This window comes from Elephantulus edwardii, unplaced genomic scaffold (genome assembly GCF_000299155.1).
Source record: "Elephantulus edwardii isolate Elephantulus edwardi_28Jun2011 unplaced genomic scaffold, EleEdw1.0 scaffold00224, whole genome shotgun sequence".
Lineage (NCBI taxonomy): Eukaryota > Metazoa > Chordata > Mammalia > Macroscelidea > Macroscelididae > Elephantulus > Elephantulus edwardii.
The window spans coordinates 370,734-384,727 of NW_006399974.1; the positions used below are offsets into that span (position 1 = coordinate 370,734).

General features: G+C 37.4%; 1 protein-coding gene across 1 annotated transcript in view; it reads left to right on the forward strand.

Moving 5' to 3' along the window:
• CCBL2 (cysteine conjugate-beta lyase 2) overlaps positions 1-13,994 on the forward strand; it is a 98,510-nt gene that overhangs the window by 43,982 nt on the left and 40,534 nt on the right. The window contains exons 4-5 of the mRNA XM_006898232.1: positions 2,774-2,923; positions 12,131-12,217. Of these exons, the coding sequence (XP_006898294.1) occupies positions 2,774-2,923; positions 12,131-12,217 (237 nt within the window). The remainder of the gene's footprint in view (positions 1-2,773; positions 2,924-12,130; positions 12,218-13,994) is intronic.

Here is a 13,994-nt window from a genome sequence, read left to right on the forward strand (position 1 = left end):
TTGTACATGGACGGGATCACTATTGAGTCATAGGCGACCCAACAGCACATAACAACAGTCTTGATGTTATGGGAAATTAAGAGGAGTGGTTTAGAAGGAAGCCTTTTATTTTTTTCTTTTATAATTGTGTGTAAAAATCCATAAGAAGGCATCATGTGAAGATGACATCACAGAGCAAGGCAGTGAGACTAAAAGTGAAAAGGTAAGCTACAGACTGGGAGGATGTACATATATGTATCTAACAATGAATCTCCATAAGGCAGGGTGCAGTCTCCATACCAGACTTGAGGACATATAATGACAATGAATATCTAATGAGTTCATACTGTGAATATGTCCTCCCAGTCTAGATAGGGCAGGTTTCAGATCTGATGTTCCTAGAGACTTTATGACTCAATTCCACGGCACCTAACAACAACAGCAATGAATTTGTTTCCAAACTATAAAGAACATCTTAATTCAATGAGAAAATGAATTTTAATTAGTGAAAGATTTAGACTTTTCCAAAAATAAGATATTCAAATGATCAGTTGTTTAGTGTCATCGAGTCCACTACAGCTCATGCAAGATCCTTTGAACCACAGATGTGTACTATGTCCTATCCTGCCCCTCCTCCCAATCTTGAATATACTCAAACACATTGTTGAAGTCACTGTATCAATCCATTTTATTAAACATCTACCACTTTTTCTCTGATCCACCACTTTTCTCAGCATAATATCTTTTTCTTTGAAAACATGCCCAAACTATAGGAAATGAAATTTTCTCATCCTTGCTTCTAAGAAGCTCTTTCTCCAAGACAGACTTGTTTGTTCTTTTGGAAGTTCATGGAATATTCAGTACTTTCCTCCAATACCACAATTCAAAGACACCAGTTCTTCTTCTGTCATCCTTATTCATTATCTAATTGTCAGATGCGTATGACACAACTGAAAATACCATGACTTGGTTCAGTTGTACCTTAGTTTTTAAACTAATACTATTTCTCCTTAGCATTTTAGAATCTGTCTTTGACAGCATGTCTTTCCCAGTGCAGCACATATTTTGATGTCATGACTGCTATTATGATGGTGGATCCAAGGAAAATGAAATCATTGACAACTTATGATGTTATCTATTGGTTAAATGCTAAGAAGTTTTGTTTTCTTGATGTTGAAGTGTAGCCCATCTTGAAGGCTGTAGTCAATGATCTTCTGCAATAAGTACTTCAAGTCTTTTTCACTTTTGCAAGCAAGGATGTGTCATCTGCATAACAGCTTGTTGAAGAGTCTTCCTCTGATCCTGTTCCACATTCTTCTTCATATAGTTCAGCTTCTTGGATGACTTGCTCAGCAGACAGATAGAGAAGATACAGAGAAAGGATACAACCATAATATACTCTTTTCCAGGTTTTGAATCCTTCAGTGTTTCCTTATTCTATTTGAATAAGTATTTTGGTCTATTCTGGGATTTCCATTCTTTAGGAATAGGTATGGTGGAAAAGGCATTGACTAGCATCAATGTATGATAAATGTAAAGAAATGTATTCATTTGCTTGGGCAGATTTACTCATTTGCTATCATTCTCTAAGATCCATTTGTTTTCTGCACAGGCCAAGTAGGTTGAATGTGGATGTAGTAGAAATCATCACTCTGGCATTCTTGAAGATCTTGATAGTCGTACAGATTTCTACAATCTTTCCAGAAATGTAATATTACTTTTGATATACTTTTTAATTAGACAAGGCTTTTTCTAATGACTTTTACTTTGCATTTCCTATCCTAATAAACCTTATCAGTGATTGAATGAGGACATTCTGGAAATTCTGGAGTCTAATAATGCATTCTGAAGCTGGGAAAATCACCACAAGATGAGTTCAGGCTCTCACTGTGATGGCCAAAGCTAAGATTTCATTAATAATTTGACCTCCATGTGTCCTTACTCCGACTTGTGGGCCACAATGACATTTTGGGCTTCCTGCAATTGCTGTTACTTCAGAGTCAGTGTCCAGTTATCTCTGAAAAGTCTACTTCTTTTCCCTAGTGAATAGTTACTTTTGTGAAAGACCAGAAATCCCATTAGGGAAGACTGAGTGAAAGATAAATAGTGCAAATTGTGGACAGTTCAGGGGGTTGCTTCCTCAGTGGGACCAAACTTCCCCTTCATTCAAAGGGCTATAGGACTGTAAACGGACTTTAATCTCACAATTGATAGAGGAGTCTTGACTCTATCTAGAGATTTATGTTTATGCTGACATCCTTTTGGTCTATATGTCTTTTATTTGTACAGATAAAGTCGCTTTCCCATCCATTTCACTCCTTGATGTACTATGACTAGGTAGCCAGCACCAAGAATCTTTGTTTCTGTTTTGATTACTACTCTGCTGTATCCAGCCACCACACTGACTTTGTTTTTTGGAGATTAAGTCCAACCACTTATCTCCTGTTACCCAAGATCCAGTCCCCTGTATTATAGTCAAGGGTCTTAATTCAGTTAGAGCTGTTGTACACAGAAGAGCAGTCACAACAATCTTCAAGGATCCTGGGGCTCCCTTCATAACTTTCCATGGCCTTTATCATCTTCAGCTGGAAATGTTTTTCTAAACAAATGACAGTCACAGAAAAGATGTTATTTTTCCTTGGATAATTGTAAATATCATAACCAATGATTTTTAATCCTCACATTTTAGAAACATCCTAAGTCACAGAAGTAGGTATTTGCACATCTTAGATATCTGTTAACTCAAAGAAGTAGGTCATGTAATCATACCCAATAATTCTTTTTCATCCAACAGGGTCATCCATCACTTGTGAAAGCTTTGGCCTGCCTATATGAAAAGTTTTATCCGAATCACATCAAACCAAATGAAGAAATCCTTGTGACTGTAGGAGCTTATGGATCTCTTTTTAGTGCCATTCAAGGATTAATTGATGAAGGAGATGAAGTAAGTATAGTAACATTATTATAATACTTATATTAATTACTATCTTTTCACCTGCCTTTAAGACTCTTACAACATACTTTCAATTTTTTCTTTTCAAATTTTTAATTAGTACTGAAGTATACCAGTATGTATAGATGTCAAACCCCTGATACCACAGAAGTTTTCATGTAAGCCCCTGTGACTCACGCATGTGTTAGAGTCCTTGGCCTGAAGGAGAGGTGAAAATTGCTGTTAAGCAAAGTGATAAGATGAGCAAATCAGATCACAAAATAGATATATAACTGCCAGTTTCCATCATTACATAACTGTAAGGAAACAGCCCAAATGTCTAACCGCAATGGAATGGACTGAGAAATTACGGTACATTCAAGCAATGGAATACTATGCAACATGCAGGTGCAATGATTTTGTAAATTACAACCTAACTTGAGAGGGACTGGAGAGTATTATGCTAAGTAAACTAACTCAGTCTAATAAAGACAACTACTGTATATGACCATTATTGTAGAATGAGTACAGGATCGAAGGCAGGGAGGGAGGAAAGAGGGATAAGGACAGATGTGGGCTTAATCATAGGGTTGTGTAATTTGGTGGGTGGAGAGAGGGGTGGGTAAAGGAAGGGGAAAAGACCCAGTGTGAAAAACAATGTATGTGAACATAAACAAATATACAATAATTTTTAAAAAATTATACCTTTAAATAACTTCCAAATCACATCATTGTATAACAGGCAAATTATATTATTGATGGTCAAAACTCACTATGAAGTCCAGAAGCAACACTAGCTGAGTGTATAGTAAATATACTTCATTTAAAACGTGTACTTCAGTGAAAGGGCTAAAACTCAATGTTAACATCAGTCCCAAACAAAAAAGAAGAGGAGGGTATTTATCCTTCTACCTTTGCCAATTGGGGGTATCTAACAGCAGTTTCAAGGACTTGGGATCATTTTCCACTTTCCCACCACAACTAGATTTAACTATCAACAACCTCCATGTCTGGGGGTAAACATTAATCAGGTGATTTACTATTTCCTGGAACACATTGATATATTCTGTTTAGGTCAAAAAGTCAGCAAAATATAATCAATTTTGTTTCAATCAACCTTGTATTTTCATAACTACCAAACCATTAAGAATCATGGCTTAGTCAAGGTAACTCTAACTTCACCATCACACCAATCAACTTTAACTTAACTATCGCACCAATCAGAGAGCCAGTGTTATTTGCATCTTCAACCTCAGCATTTGTTACTGGCAGATGTACGTTTTTAATGTAGCAAATAGTCAGATGGTATAGTTTTTACTATTTTCATAAATGTGAAATACTGGATAATGAAATAGTCAACAGATGAGAAGGTGTGTAATATATATAAAGTATATGATTTTTGTGTCCAGCGTATATAAATATGGAAATGACACTTTTATCTGAATATCTATGTAGCTACAGCTCAGCTAAGATACAGAAAATTTGTGAGCCAATTGCTAATGACACAGATGAATACATTTAAGATGTTTACCAATGTCTGCAGTCTGAAGTTGATTAAAAATACACATAGATGTATATTTTTAATGCACCAAATAGTCAGATGTTATAGTTTTTGCCAAAAATGAAGAGGACTTGAAGCACTTATATATCAGACCATCAAGGAATGCAGCCTTCCATGTGGTTTACATCTCAGTGTCAAGAAAACAAAGATTCTTACCACTGGACTGATAAGAAATATCATGAAGGATGCAGAAGAGATTAAAACTCTCAACAACTTTGGCTTACTTGGATCCACAATTAACACCATTGGTACCAGCAATCGGGAAATAAGGAGATGCATTCAACTGGGAAAATCTTCAATTATGAATCACTCAAAATTATTCAGGAGTAATGATTTCAGTTTGAGGACTAAGGTATATCTGATCCAGGCCATAGTCTTTCTGATCACTTTCTGTACATCTGAGAGCTGGACAATGAATAAGGATGACAGAAGAAGAATTGATGCCTTTGAGCTATGGTGTCGGAGTAGAGCCCTGAACATCCCATGGACAGCTGAAGAACAAACAAATATGGCTTGGAGAGGGTGCAACTGCAGTGCTCTTTGGAAGGAAAGATGGTGCTTCATCCACATATTTCAGGAATCTTGCTAGGAGGGGCTATTCCTTGAAGAGGGACATGATGCTGGGAAGGGTGGAGGATTGGCAAAGGAGAGGAAAACCCTCAACTAGGAAGACTGACACAGTCAATGAGCTCCATTGTGTCAGGAAGTGTGAGGATGGCACAGGATAGGACAGGTTTCAGATCTGTTGTTCATAGGGTCACTATTAGTCATATTTGATTCAACAACACCTAAGAACAACATCATTTTTGCCATCATAGTGTGAAATATTGGATAAAGAAATCATAAAAAAAATAAGAAGGTGTGTCACATATATAAAATGTACAATTTTTATGTCCAGCATGATAAAAATATATATATGAATATATACAATATATATTTATATATGTGACTCACTCCTATATATGAATACCCATGTAACCACAGCTCAGCTAATATATATAGTTAATTTGTAAGCCTATTGCTAATGCCACAGATGAATACATGTAAGATTTTTACCAACTTCTGCAGTCTGATGTTGATAAAAAATGCAGTCAAGATGAATTGATAATTAATGGTGATGAGAATGTGAACATTAGACATAAAAGATAAGGATCAATTATTGTAAAATAAGGCCTTGGTGATAGAAACAACTCTGGAGAACACTGGGGAATTTGGCAAAACCAATAAACTGGGGAGCTCTGGTGGCCTAGTGGCAAGAAGCTGCACTGCAACCCCAGAGGTGCACGGTTCGAATCCATCAGATGCTCTCTGCCAGGAAAGGAGGGACAATCTCCTCCTGCACCACTCAGATCTGATTTGACGGTCGGTACACGCACACACACAAATAATAAAATAAAAAAAAATTTAAAAAACAAACCAATAAACTACTCATTGTTGTTGCCTTTTTGCAGCAATATAGTAAGCAGTTATATACGTAGACCTCCCCAGATAGAATACGATTTGACCAAATAAATTGTGGAATAACATCAAAGACATCAAAGATATGAAAAAACCGAAAGGTCATTAGAAAGACAAAAGTCTGAAATTTGCCCTTAAATGTAGACTTGTTGATTGCCTTTGCATCTAGAATGACTCATAGCAACCGTATGAACTAAAGACCTAAAACCCTTCTACCACTGTTGACATTTATCAAAGTTCATAGAGTGTCCAGAGGCATGTTATTTAGGAAGTGGACACCACTCCTGCTGATGCAAACAGAAAAACTGATGATGGAAAAGAGCTAAGGAAATCTGCCCAGGAAGCAACCCCAGCTCAGCTAGGGACTTTTACTGGCACCCAGAACTGATCTGCTTGGCCGAGAAATTGATGCTTCCCTAAGCATTTATCCTGGTGCATAACCAGCTGCACCACCTCTGAAAAGGTGATGCAGGTGTGCTTGAATATTAGAGGGAAATTGTAACCAGAATTAATAACAAAATTACTGAGCAATTGACGCTTCCCTGAGTTTTTGTCCCCTCCAGAACAGCCCTTGGGAACATCCCCCTAGGAAATAGCCACTGCTCTGCTAAGGACTTTAGATGACACCAAGATCTGAGAGCTGCATTGTGGCGAAACTGGGTCTTCCCTGAGCCTTTGTCTTCTGGAGTAGAATTAACTCTGCCCTTTAACCTAGAGGCTTCTGAAGAGGAGATACAGGTATGCTTGGCTATTAGAGTCTAGTCAGAATTGAGGACTGAATTTCTGAGTAATTGGCACCAACCTGAGTCTTTATCTTCTAAGGCTGAAATAGTTGCCCCCACAACCAGCCCTGGGAGAAGGGAGAGGCACATGGCCATTAGCAACTACTGAGATGTGGGGCTGCACTATTGGGACCTTTTCACTTTCCTCCTTTTCCCTTAGTAACATGTCCTAGGCAACACTCATAGAAATTAGACTACCCCTGGGAGAAACCTCTCCCCCCTACCCACAGTTAACTGCAGTATAGGACAGAGAAGGGTGCCCACCATAGCTTGGCAAAGGAAAAGATCCTAGCTCTCTATAACCTTAGAGCACAACCATAGGAGAAACTAGCCACAAGAAATATGGAACATAGCTGCCCATAAACCACCAGCACGGAGGACTACCACTGGGAAACTCAATTGAGAGACAATACTTTTAAGTCTCCAACTTATCAAAAGCATTATAAAGCTAAGAAAATGTCAACAGACTAAAAAAACACAACAGAAACTGTTCCATGCATACCAAGAAATTCACATATTGTCAAGAAAGTAGTAGGCAAATTCAAACATTACTTAAAAAAACCCAATTCCCAAAACAGGCCTCATAAAAAAGTAGATCAGATTGTGGACCTAATTAATACTCTAGAAATATGGAGGCAAAAGAACTATGTAAACATGGAATTATATGAACAGCTACTGAAGAAGGCACAAATCATGGAAGAAAGATTTGAAACCATAAAGAAAGCAAATACCCAAGACAGGAAGCCACAAAATATCTATGTGGAGTTACATAAATAGCAATGAAGAATTTACAAACATTGGGAAAACGTTGAAACCATAAATAGCAAGCTATAAGAATTAAGAAGAAAAAACCAGCACAAGATAGGGTACAACCAACACAGTACTGGAAATAACAGAAATGCATAAAAACTAAAAAACACAGAATATAAAGAGTGAAATGGTAGAATTTTCCAACATGATGGAGGACAAAAGATCAGAATGGAAGAGGTGGAACAGAGTCAGTGTGTTAAAAGATAAGAACTTCAATGAAAACGTAATAGAAGAAAATAGAGAAGACAGAGGAAAATTAATAAAACAGTACAGTCATGTGAGATAACATCAAATGGAACAGCTTATATATGATAGAAATTCCAGAAAAAGAGGAGGAGAAGAAAAGCACTGAGAAAATTTGGAAGAGGTAGTAGAAGAAAACTTCCCAGGCATTATGAAAACCAAGGAAATTCACATTCAAGAAGCTCAATTAACTACAAACAGACTAGATTCCAAAAGAAAAACATCAAGACATAGTCAAATTGTCCAAAATCAAAGATGAAGATAGAATACAAAAAGCAGCAAGATAAAAGCAAAGTCATCTACCAAGGAGAACCAATTAAATTAAGCTCTGATTTCTCAGCAGAAACCATGAACCTCCAGAATATTAAATATCTCATGGAATTCCAAGAGAACGAACTAGCCAGAGCATTCCTGAGAAGCAAAGACAGTGAAACTTTATCTCATACACTTTGGGTATGTTTACCTTAGAGAAGAACCCTATGCTTGAAAAAGTAGAGGTTAAGTGAAAGAGAGGCAGACCTTCAAGGAGATGAGTTGTTATGTTACACTGGCTACAACAGTGGCCAGAAATTAGGAGGAGGAAAATGATCAAGCGGTATTTGGATCTGTTGTACATAGATAGGGTTGTTATGACTCAAAGCTAACTTAATGGCATCTAACAATAACACATTGTGCTTAGCCTCTTGGTGCGAATTCCATGGCTGGTAAAGATGTACAGAGCTTTAGAATTTAAGGGCCTCTTGGGACTCCACTTGTCTTGAACAGATATTTCCTATCATACAATAGTAAAGAGTGTTAATTCAAAACATTAATTGCAAGTGAATTGTCAACATTTAGTACCAAGAGTTAAATGAGAAAACTTCCTTAGACTTATGAAATTATAAACTTTCAAGAGACTTTCAAAAGCAATTATGTACATGTATGTGTCTGTGTTTATATCACTCACTCATTCTCATCAAGTTGGATGACCCTTTAGTGGGTTTTTCAAAGTCAATAAATCACATGGAAGAAGATTGCCTATCTTTCTTCAATGGAGCAGCTGATGGATTTGAACCACTGACCAATGTGTTGGCAGCACACTCTTTACCTACCCACTAGATCACCAGAATTCCGTGTGTGTGTGTTGTCATAAAAAACATATTTTGTCATAAACATCTCTTTAATCAGGCAATATCAGTGAAGGTAGGAAAACTACACATATTCACAAGCAGGCATAATGTTGATATTTATACAACCCAAAGGTAAGAAAATTATTCTAGAATTCTGTGAACTTTTATGCCACAATTGAAATGATAACTAACAAGGACAATAAGAATATTAAAATTTCCAGAAATATTTCTGAGTTTACAAAAGATAATGCTGTTTAAGTATTTATGATGGTTAAAAATGATTCAGACTCTCCTTACAGAAAGGCAATATTTAAGACTTCTAGATCCACAATCAACACTCTTGGTACCAGCAGCCAGAAAATCAAAAGACGAGTTGCATTGGGAAAATCTGTTGTCAGTGACCTTTCTAGAGTACTCAAGAGCAATGATGTCAGTCTAGAGACCAAGGTGCACCTGTTCCAGGCCATAGTCTTCACAGTCGCTTTCTATGCATCAGAGAGCTGGACAATAACTAAGGATAATAGAAGAATCAATGCCTTTGAGTTATGGTGCTGGAGAAGAATATTGAATATATATTCCATGGACTGCTAAGAAAACAAAAAAGTCCAACCTGGAGAGGGTGAAACCAGGCTGCTCCTTGGAAACAAGGATTGTGAAGCTCTGTCTGACATACTTTGGGCATGTTGCCAAGGAAGGGCCAGTCGTTGGAGAGGAACATCATTCTTGGGAAGGTGGAGGGACAGTGCAAGAGAGGAAGATTCTGGATGAGATAGATTGCTTTAGTGACTGGGGTAATGGGAGTAGGTGTGTCAGAGAATGGAGTTGGCTCAAAACAGAGCAGGCTTCAGAGCTGTTGTACATAGGGTTCCTATGAGTCACAAGTGACTCAATGGCACATAACAGATCCAAGTTGAGAATTTGGGATGGAAAAGCAACTGCACTAGTTGAACTCTCCTGCTGACGTGAACTAGGACAGAAGGATAGGAGACAGAGGTCAAGAAGGAAATCTCTAGTGGTTAGGAGAAAAGGCAGGTTCTAGATATGAGGCAACTGAAGGGAAAATGGATATCATGACATAAGTTCAAGAACACCCTAACCAGTCCGTGTCCACCCTGTTAGGCACTTCTTTAAAGAAGAGAGAAACATCTTTACTTTCAAAAGTAGTGCCCCATAATATAGAGGCCTGTCATATTCTGTTTGTGCGGCTTCTACTGTCTAATGTACCACTTATATATAGTCTAGACAACCCCGATTTGAAATGGAAGGCTTTTAAAAAGTTTTTGATGTAAACATTTCCTTTTTTAATTAATCATATTTTTTTATGAATTTTAGTGAAAATTTACAGATACTTTGGATTTCCATTCATTCATTGTTGCACTTTTCTCCCTGCCCACCCCTTTCCCCCACAGTACACTCTTCTCTTTGAAAAGTAAAAGAAAAATTCTTTCATCTACCCCAGGTCCACTCCACTATGCAGCCTTCATTCTAGACTCCTGTCATGAAGACACGCAAACACATATCCCCTTTAGACAGTTCTGCCCCTCATCTGTTTCAATGCAGTATACATCATTTATACCATCTTTCTCAATCTCCCCCCAACCCCAATGTCAGTCCTCTTTTATAAGAGTGGCACTATGCAGTATTTGTGCTTTTGTGACAGAGATATTTCACTCAGCATAATGTCCTCTAGGGTCACACATTTTGAATAATATTGCATGAGTTCCTTGTTTTTCAATGCAGTGTAGTATAGTATTCCATTGTGTGAATATATCACAGCTTCTCTATCCATTCATTTGTTGATGGACACTTAGGTTGTTTCCAACTCCTTGCTATTGTGAATAAAGCTGCGATAAACATGAGTGTGCATTTATCTGCTTGGGTGGCATGACTTAAACATTTCTTAGAATGTCAGAACAGTTATGACCCCTTTCTCCAGAAAAATCTGCATATATACATACAAAATTTTGGATGCAATTTGAAGGGCCTCTACTGCAAGAACTTAAAAGACCAAGAACTCTAAGACTCTTTGGACAAGTTTAGCTCCAAGATCTTGTCCACATAGATTTTAGCTCCATGGAAGCAAGCCCTGCTTTTTTAATTGCAGCATCTCAGTAACTTGAATAACTCCTTGCACAGATTTATGTGTTGGTGTTGTTGTTATGTGCCATCAAGTTGCCTGCAACCCATAGTGACCCTATGTACAGCAACTCTGAACACTGTCCTGTCCTAAACTATTCTCATTAATTCTGACACACCAACCCCCACTGCCCCAGTTACTGTATCAATATGTCTCATTTGAGATCTTCTTCTCCTGCACTGTCCCTCCACCCTTCCGTGCATAATGTCCTTCTTCAAGGACCAGTCTCTCTGTGCCTTGTGCCCAAAGTATGTGAAACAGAGCTTCAAAATCCTAACCTCCAAAGAGAAACGTGGTTTCACCCTCTCCAAGGCAAATTTATTTGCTTTCTTGGCAGTCCATGGTATGTTCAAGACTTTTCTCCAGCATCACAATTCGAAGGCATCTATTTCTCTGTCATCCTTAGTCATTGTCTGTCTCTCTGATGCATAGCAAGTAATTGCAAAGACCATGGCCTGGATTAGTCACACCTTAGTTTCTAGACTGACATTGCTTTTCAGTACTATGTAGAGCTCCCTGACAATAGATTTTCCCAATGCAGTTCAACTTTGTATTTCCTGACTGTTGGTGCTCGAAGTACTGACAGTGGAGCCGAGCAAGCGGTAATTTTTAACAACCTCAATCTCTTCTCCATTTGTCATAGTGCTGCCAATTGATCCAGTGATGAGAATCTTTCTTTGCTCGATGTTGAGCTTCAATCCATATTGAAGACTACAATCCTTGACCTTCTGCAGCAAGCGCTTCAGGTCCCCTTCCGTTTCAGCAAGCAAGGTTATCTGAATAACGTAGCTTGTTGATGAGTCTTCCTACAATCCTGATGTCCCATTCCTCCTCATAAAGACCTGCTTCCCAGATTACCTGTTCTGCATGTAGATTTAAAAGTTATGGAGATAGAATGCCTCCTTGACACATTCCCTTCCTGATTTTGAACCATGCAGTATTTATCTGCTCTATTCTCAGGATTGCTTCCTGGTCCAAGTATAGCGTTCCCATAAGCACAATCAAGTATTCCCATTTTCCTCAAGGTTAGCCACAATTTGTTGTGATCCACAAAGTAGGTACACATTGTTAAATGAATTCATAATAAAATTTTTTATAATATCTTTTTTTTTACTTCAGGTGATAATAATAGTGCCTTTCTATGACTGCTATGAGCCCATGGTGAGAATGGTTGGAGCAACACCTGTTTTCATTCCCCTAAGATTTGTAAGTTTACCAAAACAGTTCTCCAGTTTTAAAAACACCAGTTACTTACTGTTAATATAGAAAATTTTACTGTGTTTTGAAATGTATTACATATCTGTACTATATAAGTAAATAACGTATAAGGAGTAGAATTTATTACTTTGTTATTTGTTTGCAAATGGTTAATATTCATATACCAGTAGTATGATTTGTGGCTATGTATGTCTCTCCTTCATCAGATTATGACCAACCCCAAGTGAAAAACCATTAATAACTCACCTTTATAGCATCACTTCTTAATAACCTACAGAGTGCTCATTAATTCTTGTTGAAATCTGAATGATGTGATTATTCCTTTATTAATTTTGGGAGGAATTAAAAATGAATACATTGTGTTTTTTCAAAATCTTGTTAAAATAAATAATACACTAATTTAAACCACACAATCTTCTATGATCTTCAGAATATATAAACTATAGTTAGGTTTTTCTGTTGGCTGATTTCAAGTCAGCCTCTGACTCATGGTGATACAAACACAAATTGGATTGAAGCTATGTGATTCACAGAGTTTTCAGTGGCTGAAGTTTTGGAAGTAAAGTGCTATTGCTGAAGTCGGATGATCTTGTCTGAAATCAGAGACTACCAGAAAGATGTTTACCTTGTTTTGTTTGCTTTGAAAAGGCATTCAACTGTGGGATCATATCAAAGTGAATAACATTGTGAAGAATGATAATCCCAAAATATTTCATTGTCCACATGTAAACAAAGGGATTCTCCATGGTCTGAAACCAGGAAATAGAAATTCATAAACAACATGTGATATGCAAATAACACAACCTTATTACTGAAAGTAAAGAGAACTTGAAAAACATTTTAATGATGATCAACGTCTTCAATGAGGATAATATTACAACATAAAATAAAAGTCTTTACAACTGGACCAATAAGCAACACCATGATAAACTGAGAAAAAATTTAAGTTATAGACAATTTAATTTTATCTGTATCCATAAACAGTGTCCAAAGTAGCACCAATTAAGAATCCAGTGTACGACATTGGGTAAAGGGAACTCTGGTGGCCTAGTCGTAAGAAGCTGTCCTTCAATCCCAAAGGCAGAGTTCAAATCCACCAGCCGCTTTTCAGGAGAAGGATGAGCATTCTCCTCCTATGCAATTTGCTACCTCTGAAACCCATTGAAGGAGTCAGATATGGGTTGATTCCTACTTGATGGCACACAACAACAACATTAGCCAAAAAACCCAGCAAAGGGCAACCTCAAAAAAATAGTAGTGGCAATACTAATCTCTGATAAAATAGATTTCAGGATGAAAACCACTATCAAATATAAGGAAGGGCTTTACATACTGATTAAAGGCACAATAGATCAAGAAGACATAACCTTGATGAACATTTAAGCACCAAATGATAGACCTGCAAAATACATAAAACAACAGCTAACACAATTGAAGAGAGAAATGGACAGCACCACAATAATGGTAGGAGATTTTAAAAACCACTATCACCAAAGAATGAGTCAAAATTATATTAGCCAAAAATGTCACTTTGAAAACTAAGTTATACTTACCCTGGGTTTCTGTGACTTCTTGCTGCCTGAGCATGGTAGTCTACGTGCACAAGTAATTGCAAGTTTTTGGGGTCGTGTGCTTTTTCAGGCTTGTGTTTAACATGCAGAACTACTCTTCCCCCAAGTAGTGAGGCCCTTGAGGCTTGGCTTAGGGTTTTGTTTTTTTGTGGGGATTTTTTTTCATTTTTATTAATTTTAATGAACATTTATAG